This window comes from Hyperolius riggenbachi, chromosome 4 (assembly GCF_040937935.1).
Source record: "Hyperolius riggenbachi isolate aHypRig1 chromosome 4, aHypRig1.pri, whole genome shotgun sequence".
NCBI classification, from domain to species: Eukaryota; Metazoa; Chordata; class Amphibia; order Anura; family Hyperoliidae; genus Hyperolius; species Hyperolius riggenbachi.
The window spans coordinates 365,236,135-365,249,317 of NC_090649.1; the positions used below are offsets into that span (position 1 = coordinate 365,236,135).

General features: G+C 38.8%; 1 protein-coding gene across 3 annotated transcripts in view; it reads right to left on the bottom strand.

Annotated features, from left to right (window-relative positions):
- STRN (striatin) overlaps window positions 1-13,183 on the bottom strand; it is a 176,845-nt gene that overhangs the window by 54,183 nt on the left and 109,479 nt on the right. For 2 of the 3 annotated variants that reach the window (XR_011019406.1, XM_068231972.1), the window contains exons 8-9: window positions 9,498-9,608; window positions 289-432 (exon numbers count right to left, since the gene is read on the bottom strand). Coding sequence is in view for 2 of the 3 variants with exons in the window: in XM_068231972.1 (XP_068088073.1) it covers window positions 289-432; window positions 9,498-9,608 (255 nt within the window). In the remaining variant the exon portion in view is untranslated. The remainder of the gene's footprint in view (window positions 1-288; window positions 433-9,497; window positions 9,609-13,183) is intronic. The other variant, XM_068231973.1, reaches the window with a different exon arrangement.

Genomic DNA, 13,183 nt, shown 5'->3' on the forward strand with positions numbered 1-13,183 from the left:
CTAACCGATGGAATGCAATTATGTGTCACATTAATCCAGCCACATTAATCCATGCCATGCACTGACGAGGATCAATCAATCCAAAAGTCTGTGTGCATGTTGGATTATTGTGGCTCTGTACCATTAACAAGGGGACATCATTGCATTCCAGTGGTTCGGGAGGTGTGAGATCCATATTATTATAAACAGTGTATAACTTGTGACAATTTCTTACCACACACATGGCATGACCTGTAATGCATTTGTTTAACACAGGGAGTAAATAAACAAGGGGGGGGGGGGGGTTACCTTCATCTGTTCGGTTTATTTCCTGTTCACTGAGCCGTGAGCTTGCCGGCCGGGATGATGATACTACAGAAGGCTGTAATGATGGCAGTTCATCCACATCTCGAAGATTTGCCAGCATGTCTTGAAGTTTCGATCGGTTGGGCCCTAACCACAAGAAAAGGAAAGCGGGAGCAGACAACATTTAGATGCATACATGAACCTTTTATATTTTAGAATTGTTAACATTGGTTTACTGTAAATTAGAAACAAATGAACCCACTACATTAAGAACAGAAAAAATCTTTATGAATAGGGATGATAAATGAGATGCAAATATTTCTGCATTCATGAAGAATTAGGTAAATTTTTATGCAAATATATGCAGTTTGAAAATGGACCAATGACTTTGGGTGGGACGTTATGGGTCAATTTTCAAGCTGCATATATCTGCATAAATATGTACATAATCCTGCACGAACCCAGAAATATTTGCATCTCATTGACCATAACTAACTAGGAATACAAATATAGAATGATTTACTTAATGTCAAACTCCACTAATTCGACAACTCTCAGCACCTCTCAGCCAGAAAATGAAGCTTTATAACTTTAAAAAAGCAGTAAAACAACCCAGCTCTGCCTCTTGTAATGGCTTATGGGATGGGTGTGGCCCAAGCAGACTCAGGTTCCTGTAGAGTAGAACGTTGTGGAAGGAGAGCATAACCCAGACTAACCGCTCAGAGCCCAGGAGCAAGTCTGGTGAAGATACACAACTCGTCTCAACATTAAAAAATCATTTAAAAGGAAGTTTGGGAAGTTTATAAATATTGAAATATGGCCTTAACCATACATAACCTTAACAAAAAAAAAAAAAAAAAAAAAAAAAAGCTCAAACACTAACATGGCATTCAATAGTAAATATCAAGTACGCATACAATGATGTAACCAGTACACCTGTTAAAAAGGATAAGACTTCTCTTTTACCTTAGGTATATCATCCTTGCACTTATTTTGGCTCTTACCTGAGCTCTTCTCCAACATGCTCCCACATCCCTGTTTTGATTGTTTTATGTGGGACACAGGCTGAGACATTTCTTCTGAGGTTTTTCCTGTTGTAAGTTTAGGGACAAAAGGTTCTTTAAGAAATGGAAAATCTACCCACTGGCAACGCATTTCCTAGATCAATAAATCAAAAGATCTTCAGTATTATGTTCTTCTGTAATTGTGTTTATGAATAGATTCAGAAACGTATGGACACATTTATTTATTGATTTAGGAAATGCTAGCAATGAGTGAGAAGAAGCATGTGCTCTCCTCCAGAACTCCGACAACAAATGATGAGGTCCAGAACTGAAGAAGCCCTTAATGCATGAGTGGATGATGGTGCCAAACCGCCAATGGTCCATGTCAAAGGGGAAGCAGTATGAATAAATCATGCATTGCTTCACAGATGCAGCAAACAGAGCCCATAAAAACAAAACAAAACAAAAAAAAAAACGATAGGCAAGACCTGCATAATGCTTTACATGTTACCTAGTAACAAGAAACCGGTATGAGGAAAGCAGGTTAAAAATCAACTTACTAAGAATCTGACAGAGTAAAAGAAAACCTACAATCAATGTCAAAACTTTAGGTGTTAATGTAAACTTGGGCATGAACCTTAGAAACCATTTTATATATTAATCAAGACATTTTCTAGAAAGGCTGAATATGAGTTTCAGAGACATGGGTCACATGGGAACATTTCAAAAGTCCTTGTCAGCCCCATAAAGTCAACTGAACAAATGAAGAATGACAAACATAGACCCTATCACACTGTGTGCTCTGAGTGGTAATGTAGGGCGCCGCCTATACACAACGGGCATACGCAACATGGCCATGCTTTTGCATGGGCTCCTTGACATATCTGATGCATTTCTCATATTCAAAGCTTTTATTAAACAGAGACATCTGTTGCATTTCTGTAAACTGGGCGACAATGCTGCACTGCATGCTTTTTTGGACACCAGAACATACTGAAATTCATCAAATTTACAGCTTACTTAAACAGACACTTTGAAGAAGTTATGTATGCTTTGTGTCAAACACAAGCATAAATTAAATGTATTTTTCTGGACTGCAGAATGTGCTACCCTGTTCAATGAAGGAGAATACTGCTACAAACACTGCAAAGAAGATGGGCTCTCAAACACATGCATTAATGAAATGCATATACATGAACAGTATTATAATTATATCTAACTACAGACATTACACTGCTCAGTATTCTCAGGAACTGCCATGCACATTAGTAATACCGAACAAACTCATTTGCTCAGCAGATACCCTTGCTATTGGACTCCCTGTCTGCTGTAGTAGAAGCTTAAAGCGTACCCAAGACGGCGGGAAACAAACATTTTATACATACCAGGGGCTTTTCCCGTCGCCTCAGGTACACTTTAAAGTATGGGGGGTATTCACAAATCAAGAACATTGACACAAAAAGGCAACAACCATGTAGTAGGCGCACTAGTGCCCATTGGTTGCCTACTGCAAGCTTTAAGTCCACTTTAATACCCATTCAGTAAGCCAGTACCTATACAGTAAGGAGTCCTTGAGCAAGAATCCCTAACACTTCAAGGTGGCCTACTGAGCATGCCCTTAGTGGATGCAGCTGCCAACTGTTCAAATTTATTAATAGAATTACTTTAAAGAAAATTGGCTTAAACCAGCATAAAGGGATGGTAATGACATATAAACTATTCAGCTTTGTCATGTTAGGCCCCACCAAATAAAAGAATATTCCATCATACTGTCAGGGTTAGAGCATACCCAGTGTTTTTTATTTTAAAGCATAACAGATTTACAGTCTCATTAAGCAATAGGGTAGGCTGCAAGCAAAAATTAAACTACACTTTACCAGCTTGTAAAGTTCTCTTGAAGAACTATATAGTGACTGCTAAATGCACATCTTCTAACAGATTTCAGTCTCTGTCCACCTCCAAGGCAAATTGCCACTGAATGCTGGAGCGGCAAACCAGTTTAATTGTACTTGGTACAGAGAGGCAGTCCAGGCACTATCCCTTTAAGCGCTTTATTTCATGCTTCAGCAATGACTACATGAATGACAGTTCCATATTTTCAAACATACAAACAGGATAATTCAAACCTGCATTGATGCCTTGTGAAGGTGACCAGGGGATGAAGGACGGCACTACAGCCATTTCACACCAATACGACGCTTGCTTATGTGCACCTGTGTCCTGGGTCAGTGGCGGTGCGGTTGGGCTTCTGTAATAAGTTTGCAAACTCCGCCCTGCTCAACCGCCAGTTTAAATGTACGCACCACACTATAAAGGGGAGCTGCTAGCCATGTATTAGGACACTAGTATACTTGATTACCAGAGTTGCTACTTGTGAAAGTAAACAAATCTATATTACAATTTTCGCATAATAAATATGCAATGACAATATAAAAAATGAACCCCATTAAAAATATTTAAGTGAGCATACTTCAATCCAACGTAATCAACCTCCTGAAGGCTTTTTCAGAGAGCACGCAGCTCTTGCTTATGCAAGTCTCCACTGCTGCCTTGAAGTATGTAATTAGATAACCCACCATTGAGGCCTCTAGGGATCACTGACATTTTTGATATTTATAAATGCTCCCAGGACCTGTATAACATTTGCATTTTGCTTCAAATATTCTAGCTCATAATTGGCTCTACTGTTTAGTATGTATTATTAGTATGTATTACGTCCAATAACTCTTAGGAACTTGTGTGCATACATTTTACACAGCTGTGTTGACTAATCCTGGAGTACATGTAGTAAACTTTGTAGCTCATGGTTCCCATTCAGGGTTTTCCTTCCTGAAGCTTTGTGGATCTCGTGCCGCTCACTGTATTCTGTGTCCACTCCAACTCTGTAGATCGGTTACCAATGGGGTGCTCAAATAAAGTCAGCTTTCAGAAGAGCCAAAGATCACAAGAGCTCACTCAGCCCTGCCCACTGATGCATTTCACCCTGCTTACGAGGCTTTCTCAGAGTGGAATAGAGGCTAAAGGGCAATGGACTTGCCAATCATTTAAACCATATCACTGAAGTGAGGTACTCTGCGTAGTGCATACATTTGCATAGTACACTCCTCCTCAATTACATTCCACTATTTAGAGGTGTGTGCACTAGCAACTTGAAGACTGACTGGCCACACTGAAAAGATGGCACCCTAAAGTTACTTTTCTTTAGGTTGTTAAGATGAACTGTTCACAGACCTGCCTCTAGTATGTGGAAAGATGGGAGAAAAAGCAGCATCACATCACTGTAGTCTTGTCTTTACTCAGCTAGCTCCAAAGGTTAAGCCAGACATATCTATGAACTAAATTAGGCAAAAGATCATTTGGCCTAAACTTCCTTAAAATACTTGCACTCGTCTATCAGAGATTAAAAAGATTTGGTTGGTTTTGGACAGCAAACCAATCGATAAAGGGATGGGGAGTTGTAACAACATTTGATGGATTTCATAGTAAATCAAGTGACAGAGCAATAGTTGTGCTCTCAAGCAGTACAATACTTGGCAGAACATGACAGATTTTTATTATTTATTTATTGTACTTAAATAAAAATCTGCATTTGAACACTCCTCCTCAATTACATTCCACTATTTAGTTTCCACTAGTTTTCTGCTAAAATTGGAATAAAATTGGAGATGCGTAGCAGATTTATAAAAACTTTAAAGACTGCATTGTTCAAGAAAGTATCCATCATTGAGCCTTAGTAGGCTGTGTTATACAATGATTTCCTAATTAAGTACAAGCTAGATTTGTTTCTATTGTATATGCCTTCAGTTCGCTCCAGGGATCAAAAAGATCAGGACACTGGTCAGCTAGGACATTAAAAACACCTGCCTGACCTTGGCTCCTCAATTAGAAAAAGCAGAGGGCATATTCAAGTTGCTGACATTGGATGAGGGATGTTGCCAGTGCAGAGAGGTTGACCGCTGTTCTGCCTTGCAAGAAAGTTTGTCTTTCTAGTTAAGGATTAGAATGTGCTTATCAGGAGGTGGCACGTCTTTTGATTTGCTGGGGGTTTTAGAGCACCTAGCGCCTCTCGTCTGATACCTACCTGACTTCGGGTAGGCTTCCTTTATGCCATCAAAACAGCTCTGACCCTTTTAGGCAAATTCCTCTTGACTTTTTAAGGGCACCAAGACGTTTGCAGCAGATCTACGAGTTGTAAGGTGGGGTTCTCCATGAATTAGACTTGTTTTTCCAAAACATGTCACAGAAAAACATTTCTAGCCTATTGTGGGATCCAAATAAAATGTGCTTCAACAGATCAGCAATCTCCTTTATTTGCTCCAAGGTCCAGTTTTAACTCGAAAATGCCTGTAGGCACTGTAGGCAATTCCGGCCATGGACAGTCAATATGAGAACTCTGGCTAGCCTCAGGCTACACAGCCCCATACGCATTAAGCTGCAGTGCACCACATGTTTAGTCACCTCTTTCTCCAGCCAGTATTATGTGTTTAAACCATCTGTGTTACAATAGTTCTTCTATGGGTCTGAACAAAACAGTACAGCCTTCACTTCCAATGGGTTTCAATGAGACTTGGGCACCTATGACTGTTGCTAGGTGTCCCCCCTTAGGTGTCCTTAGTGAGGCAGGTAATTTGGGAGCCCAGTGCATATTTTGGGTGCAATAGCAGAAGCAGTTTTTTTTTTAAATGTAAAGGATGGTTAGTTTTAGGTGTAGGGTTTACAGTAGAGGCTATATTGTTTGAAGAATGTTATCTGCATACAGTGGCTGGATCTGCCTATACAGCCTGGCCTCTGTTGCTATCCCTGCACTCTGCAATCAGACACAAATCCCAGCCGCGCTGTGCAGGGCTGTGTTTACATCTGTAATGTCAGTCTCGGCTGCTCCCCCACCTCCTGCAGAGCTCCGGTCCCTGCCCCCGTCCCTTCCCTCTAATCAGCGGGGAGGGAAGGGACGCAGGCTGGGACAGGAGTTCTGCAGGAGGCGGGGAGAGCAGCAGACTGACACTATAGAGATAAACACAGCCCGCTGCGACACGCTGTGTATCAACAGTGAGGCTGTGATTTATGAGGGATTGCAGAGTGCAGGGGGACCTTAGGGGGGTTTGGGATAGCAACAGAGGCTGGGCTGTATAGACAGATCCAGCCTCTGTATGCAGATAACATTCTTCAAACCCACCTCGGGTCCTCTTTAAGGTGCCCATAAACTGTACAATTTTGTCACCAAATCCGATCTTTCAATGCTATTTTTACCATTGAATTGTATAGAAAATTTGCCATTTATGAAAGCAATCAATAAGGAACGATACTTTGGTCGATTACTAAGTAGGATAAAATCGATCCAAAAATTGGATTTTGTGATCAAATTTGAAGAAAGAATCATTCAGTAAAAGGTGAACAATCAATAATTACCTTCTAATTAGTTAAGATCATTGAAATTGCATCGAAAGATCGCATTTAGTGAAAAATTGCACAGTTATGGGCTCCTTTAGTAAAATATAGGACGTATGGCCGATATTCTACAAATGGCTTTGTCCAATGTTCACTTCCTTAGAACCACCATTAGTAAGTACTTACATCTGCACACTGAGAAGGACCTTGAGGCAGGGGTCACACTTGTCTTTCAGTTTCTACACTTTTCAGAAAACTGAAAGACAAGTGTGACCTCTACCTTACAACAGCTAATGTAATTTATAGAGAAAACTGACAAATTGCGCAAGATGTCAATTTTTTTTTCTGTGTGCAAAATCTGCATTCAAGTGTGACCTAGCTCATTGATTAACATGAGTTCTCAGTTGAAAACAGTTTTTCTGTGCAGAAAACGCGCACGAAAGCCGACAAGTGTGACCCCTGCCTGAAATACAGGTCATTTAAAAGGAACTGCCCCAATCATCTATCACAATTAGGTAATTCTGAAAGTTGCTGAAATCAATACGCTTGCCCAGTTTTTCTGCTTCCAGTACATCACCTTCAAAAACAGTAAATTCACTTGCTGTTGCTGATCAAGCCTATCCCTAGACAGGTCCTACTGTAATGAGTATTCACCTGCCAGTGGTACTAATGAGGTAGGTGTGCGTGTGTGTGTCTAGTCAATCTGGTTAAATACATATGTTAGAGCCCATCTTACTGTATATACTCAAACAAAGGTAGTAATAGGACTGCTGTAGTACCACTTTGTGGTGTGTGAAGCAAAGCTTCTGCAGCTCTGTACCTTGGATTTAATCATTTTGTAGTCGAGACTGGCAGGTACAAAACTAAGATGGGTGCGTAGTGAAATCTGTGAGTGCAAGAAGTGGGCAGGGCCTGGGATCCTGACTAAATTTAAAGATTTATGGGACATCAACTAATCAATGAACTCCAACACAAATAAAAAACAACAACTCATATCTAAAAGGACCACAAAACATTTGCACCAGGAGTGGTTATTAGAAATAACTTCTGAGCCCCAGCCACCACAGCATAATACAGGTTCGGCTCCACCCAAGCAGGAAGTTAGCTGCCTGAACACAAAATGAAGTTCTTCTACACATGCTGAATAAAGTGCATGGACTACAAAACCAATAAAAGATGGTGGGGTGTTTAGGCGTTCAGCATTTGACACTATATTACCTTTCCATATTAAAGAAAAGTGCAGAAGCCCCAAGTGCTTAACATTGGTGCAGTATAATTATATATGCTCTGGGCTAAATAAAAAGTAAATTTAACTAGGTATTTTTCAGCATAAAACTAAACTGCAATATTCTCACAAAAGTCATGCATACCCAATGCATACCATTGCAAAAAAATAAATAAAATAAACTTTCCTTTTCCCGGGCAGACAGAGCTCAACATTTCTTTTTAACTATGTTTTAGGTTTCTACACATATCGTAAAAAAGTGATTTGCAAAAGAAAAACAAAAACAAAAGTTGGTTTAATCACACGTACACCAAATCTGATGGTATATACAGTATTAATAGGTTTCAGAGTTCAGGAAGAAACAATATACTACAATTTTTGTTTAAGCCATGACTATCCTGTACATAATAGTTTACGGTCAACTGTTTTCATTATTCCAAAAGGGAATGAGCACACAGAAGTATTTCCTGAATGACACAATGGCAAATGGCACTAAATTTTACTGCTCTTTTAGTAGATCCCAATGTGTTAAAAAGGAGCTTATACTATATTTGTGGTGGCATTCAAACTTTTTACCACTGATGAAGCTAGTTAAGCCATAAAAGCATTGTGAAAAAAAATCTAATCGTTTCTCTTGTTCTTCTAGGAGGTATTTGTAACTTCCAAATTTCTAATTTTAGGTTTTTAATTATTTTTGACGCCTTGTCAGATTGGTTTAGGCATCATTAAAATAGTTACTTCAACAGTTAGAGACCAAAACATTTTCAGAAAGACAGAAGGGTAAATAATAGAAATCTAATTTTACGAATACTTGGGTGGAGAGCAAAATGCCTTTAAATGTTAAAACTAATGTAAAAACCACAAACATTTCTCACTTAGGGTAATATAGGCGACATACACAATTTTTAGGGAATGTGGTGCTATTCCATAGATCTGGCTAAGCTGTCTGCAGGTACGGGACAATTAAATGGTGCCTGTGCATGTAGACAGCAACCAACAATCTGCAATGAATATGCATCATGTTTCAAGACTTTATAAAGGTTTGTTAACATGATTTTTCAAACAGCATTAACAAAATAGATGGCAACATAAAGCTAGAAGCCAACAAAATAGTTTGTGCCATTGTTTTTCATTCAATTTAACATTGAACTGACGTGCTAAAATAACAGCTGCAGTTTGCAGATTAGGCAGTGTTTAAACTAACTGAAGCAAGCTTACAACAATGAAGCGGCACATATTCTGTATGCATCTAAAATTTGCACGTCCTACTTATTTTTCAGATTCAGATACATTATAAATAAAAGCAGTAGACTACAAAATTAACTATCGACCTATGGTAAGAGCTAAATGAGCCTGAGAAATACTGAAAATCTTTATACGTTTGGCTGGCATTTACAAGATAGTTTCCTAACAGGTGAAAGAGCTCCAATGCCCGTTAAAAGGTGAACAGCAGGTAAAAAAAAGGAGGAGCAGCAAAGTAAAAGAGTAAGTGGTTGAGGAAAACATTGAAAGAAAATAACGAAAAATAGCTTTGAAGGGAAGGTAGGATATGAAAGAGGTGGGATTGATGATTTGGAAGTGCAATGTTTTCCACTTACTCTTCACCCCTTTTTTCCCCTTGCGCTCCTTTTTGTACTGTTCCTTGAGTTTGGTTATAACTCCCTGATCGACATTCCAGGATTCCGGTATGGGACACTGGTCTTCCTTTTCTAAACAGTGAGAAAAATCAAACACATTCCTCTTCAATACAATGGACTTTACTTTAAAAATTTAGGAGACTGCCACATCAATTCTTTTTACCAAAGTAAAGGGCTTGAAACTTCCATCCAGAAACTTAAAGACCATATTAAACATCACCATGCTCTACAAGTAGGCATCGACTCTCATCAGCATAACATTAACTATTAACAAATAACTATAACAGTCTAAATAGTACAATGCTATATGATGTCTGACTAGGCCGAGAATAATGCTTATACTTCAGGCATTGCTAGTTTGATCACCAACAAGAAGCAGAAAAGGCGCGATTCAGTCTGGGGCCACAAGCAATGCTTTCCAATAGTTACACGTATGTTCCTTTGCAAGTCTGACTATTTTTTTTTTTGCAATACCTGAACGTTAAAAAAAAAAAAAAAAAATTCCCCGCTGCATAAAATCACAACATGCGTACGATTCCCATATACTGGCAGCTGGTGCAGTCTATGGTGGCCAAGGACTGCGTGAATACCCGTACCATTACGAAAAAAAATAAGTGTAAAAACCACCATAATTTTATGTTGACTCAAGTGTGGCCTCTCCCTTAGGCTCCCTGCACACTGCAAATCCGTTTTCCGATTCCGATTCCGTTTCCGATTCCGTTTCCGATTTTCCTTGAATACATTCAACAGAAAAACGGATCAAAAAACGCAGCATGCAGTTAAGATTAAAAATCTGAATCGGAATCGGATGTAAAAACAGATTAAAAATCTGAATCTGAATCTGATTTGCTTGCAGTGTGCAAGAGGCCTTAAAGTCACATCATTGCCCAGTTCATCTGCTGCTAAATACAGCCTTGAATCTGTGTGTCTATAGCATAGGTTTAACCTCCATGGTACATGTAGGCTCTAATGCATGTGATGACAAGATCACTGCACCCCATGAGGGTGCTGGTATAACAAATTTTGTTCATTAGATGCTTTGTTTACTGGCCTAGATGTCACATAGCATTTTAGGCTTCAATTACCACAGAGGAAAATGCAGAATATACATTGGAGCTTGCTCATCATTGCAAATATGGCACAAGGCAGAAAAGTCAGTCTATACAAATAAATCTTCTCTCTTACTTTGATAATAAATTACAAAACTTTAATAACACTGTGTGCAAGTAACATTCTTCCAAGTGTACAGTTGTCACACTGAACAAGCTCCACCCATGTAATTAGTCACTATTACGAGGCTGTAAATTCTGTAGTATTTCCACATTCCAAAAATACTCTGAGTTGTAAAAAATGTTATGGCTTCAAAGTGCACTTGGTGAAAAAAGGTTACGTATTAACAAGCCATTTAATCTCAGAATACATCCAAAATGTAACTTGCAATGGATCAAGCACAGTATCAAGTAAGTCAATATTTTATTGGAAAAACTGGGACAGAGAAATATAATGGACTTCTGAGTAACTATATGGAATAAATGTAGGACAAACAAAAATTCCTTAATTGTAACAAGTAAACGCTGGATAAACCAGTTACGCTACTTCAAGGGGCATTTTTTAGGCCTGATAAAGTACAACTGAAGTGAGAAGAATATGGATGCTGCTATATTTTTGCTTTCCTTTTAAACAATACCAGTTGCCTGGCAGCCCTGCTGATCTACTATCCGATTAACACCCATAACAAGCATGCACCTAATCTTGTCAGAACTGACAATATCAGAAACACCTGATCTGCATATGCTTGTTCAGGGTTTATGGCTCTAAGTATTAGAGGCAGAGGTTCTGCAGGATAGCCAGGCAACTAGTATGGCTTAATAGTAAATAAATATGGCAGCCTCCGTATACCTCTCGCTTCAATGGTCCTTTGAAGTAATATAGTGCTATATATTAATGCAAAATTACAGTTTTCAAATATATGGAAGGCAGCAGAAGACCAATCTTTGAAAAAAAAAATAGTGGGTGGGATTTATCAACTGAATAAACCAGATCCATTTAATGAATTAATCCCGACTAGTCTCGCTTTCTATCTGGGAAAGCATCTTCTATATTCCTCCCATCTCATAGGCATAAACGTGCATGCTGTACTCTATGCATATTCTACCACAATAGGCGTATTTTGCCTGCACAATAAACCTATGATGCCTATGGACACTACAAAGAAGTATACACATTATTATTGCTATTTATTACTGATTTATAAAGAGCCAACCTATTCCGTTGCACTGCTGATTATGTTCTTAGTGATAAAATCGGATCCTACTTGCCATTGCTATTCTACTGTTTTCCATGCAGCAGGGCACCCAGCATCTATCCTCCCTTATTCATAGAACATAAATGGCAGCTTGAAAAAGATAAAGTGCATATTTTTAGGATGGCAAACTGTCATCTGAAATGATCACCAACCATCATTTCAGGCGACAGCCAATGAGCCTGTGTACGAGACTAAAGAAACAACAAATATGCTGTGCCACTGACAAAAATTTCAGAGCACTGGCCTTGTTCTAAACAGCCACACAGTATTTCTTGGGCTGCTGAAAAATACGTTTCTCCTCTATTATTTACCAAAATCTAAATATACATGGAACTGGCATCATACATTAACCATTTCAGCCCGCTGGGATTTTTCACCTTATGCATCAGAGCAATTTTCACCTCCCATTCATTCGCTAATAACTTTATCACTACTTATCACAATTCATTGATGATCTATATCTTGTTTTTTCCGCAACTAATTAGGCTTTCTTTGGGTGGTACATTTTGCTAAGAATTGTTTTGTTTATAAATGCATTTTAACAGGATTAATAAGAAAAAAATGGAAAAAATTCACCTCAGTTTTCAGCCATTATAGCTTTAAAATAATCCACACTACCATAATTAGAACCTATGTATTTTATTTGCGCGTTTGTATCGGTTATGACACCATTTAAATTTTGTCCCAATCACAATGTATGGCGCCAATATTTTATTTAGAAATAAAGGTGCATTTTGTCAGTTTTGCGTCCACCACTATTTACAAGCTTATAATTTAAAAAATGTTCGTAGTATACCCCCTTCAAATGCATATTTAAAAAGTTCAGACCCTTATGTAACTATTTATGTCTTTTTTTTGTTTCAAATTGTAATTTTTTTTCCATAAAAATGTATTTGGGTAATATTTTGGTGTGGGAAATAAACAGTTAATTTTTAATATATGTGTAAATTGTAATGTAAAAAATATGTAGATGTAGTTTTACTATTTGGCCACATGATGGCCACCTTGATTATTTTTTCTCCCTCCTTGTGCTTCTCGCTAAGTGGAAGCACAAGGGGGATGCGGAAATTTTACGGGCAGAAAGACTGAAGCCTCTTGTAAGAGCGCTTCGGTTTTTCTGCTGGGGAGACTGATCGGTGATTGGGAACCATGTTCCCGTTCAATGATCCCAGGGCTACCGGGGACACCATGGGGGTGCGCCTGCACGCCGAAGCGCGGCACCGCAGTGGAGCAGCCGCCCAGACGTGAGCCTCACGTCCGGGCGGCAGAAAGAGTTAAACAAAGCAGTGTATACAAATATTCTCTGGACTCGCAAATTATTCAAGAAGTTGGAGTACATTTA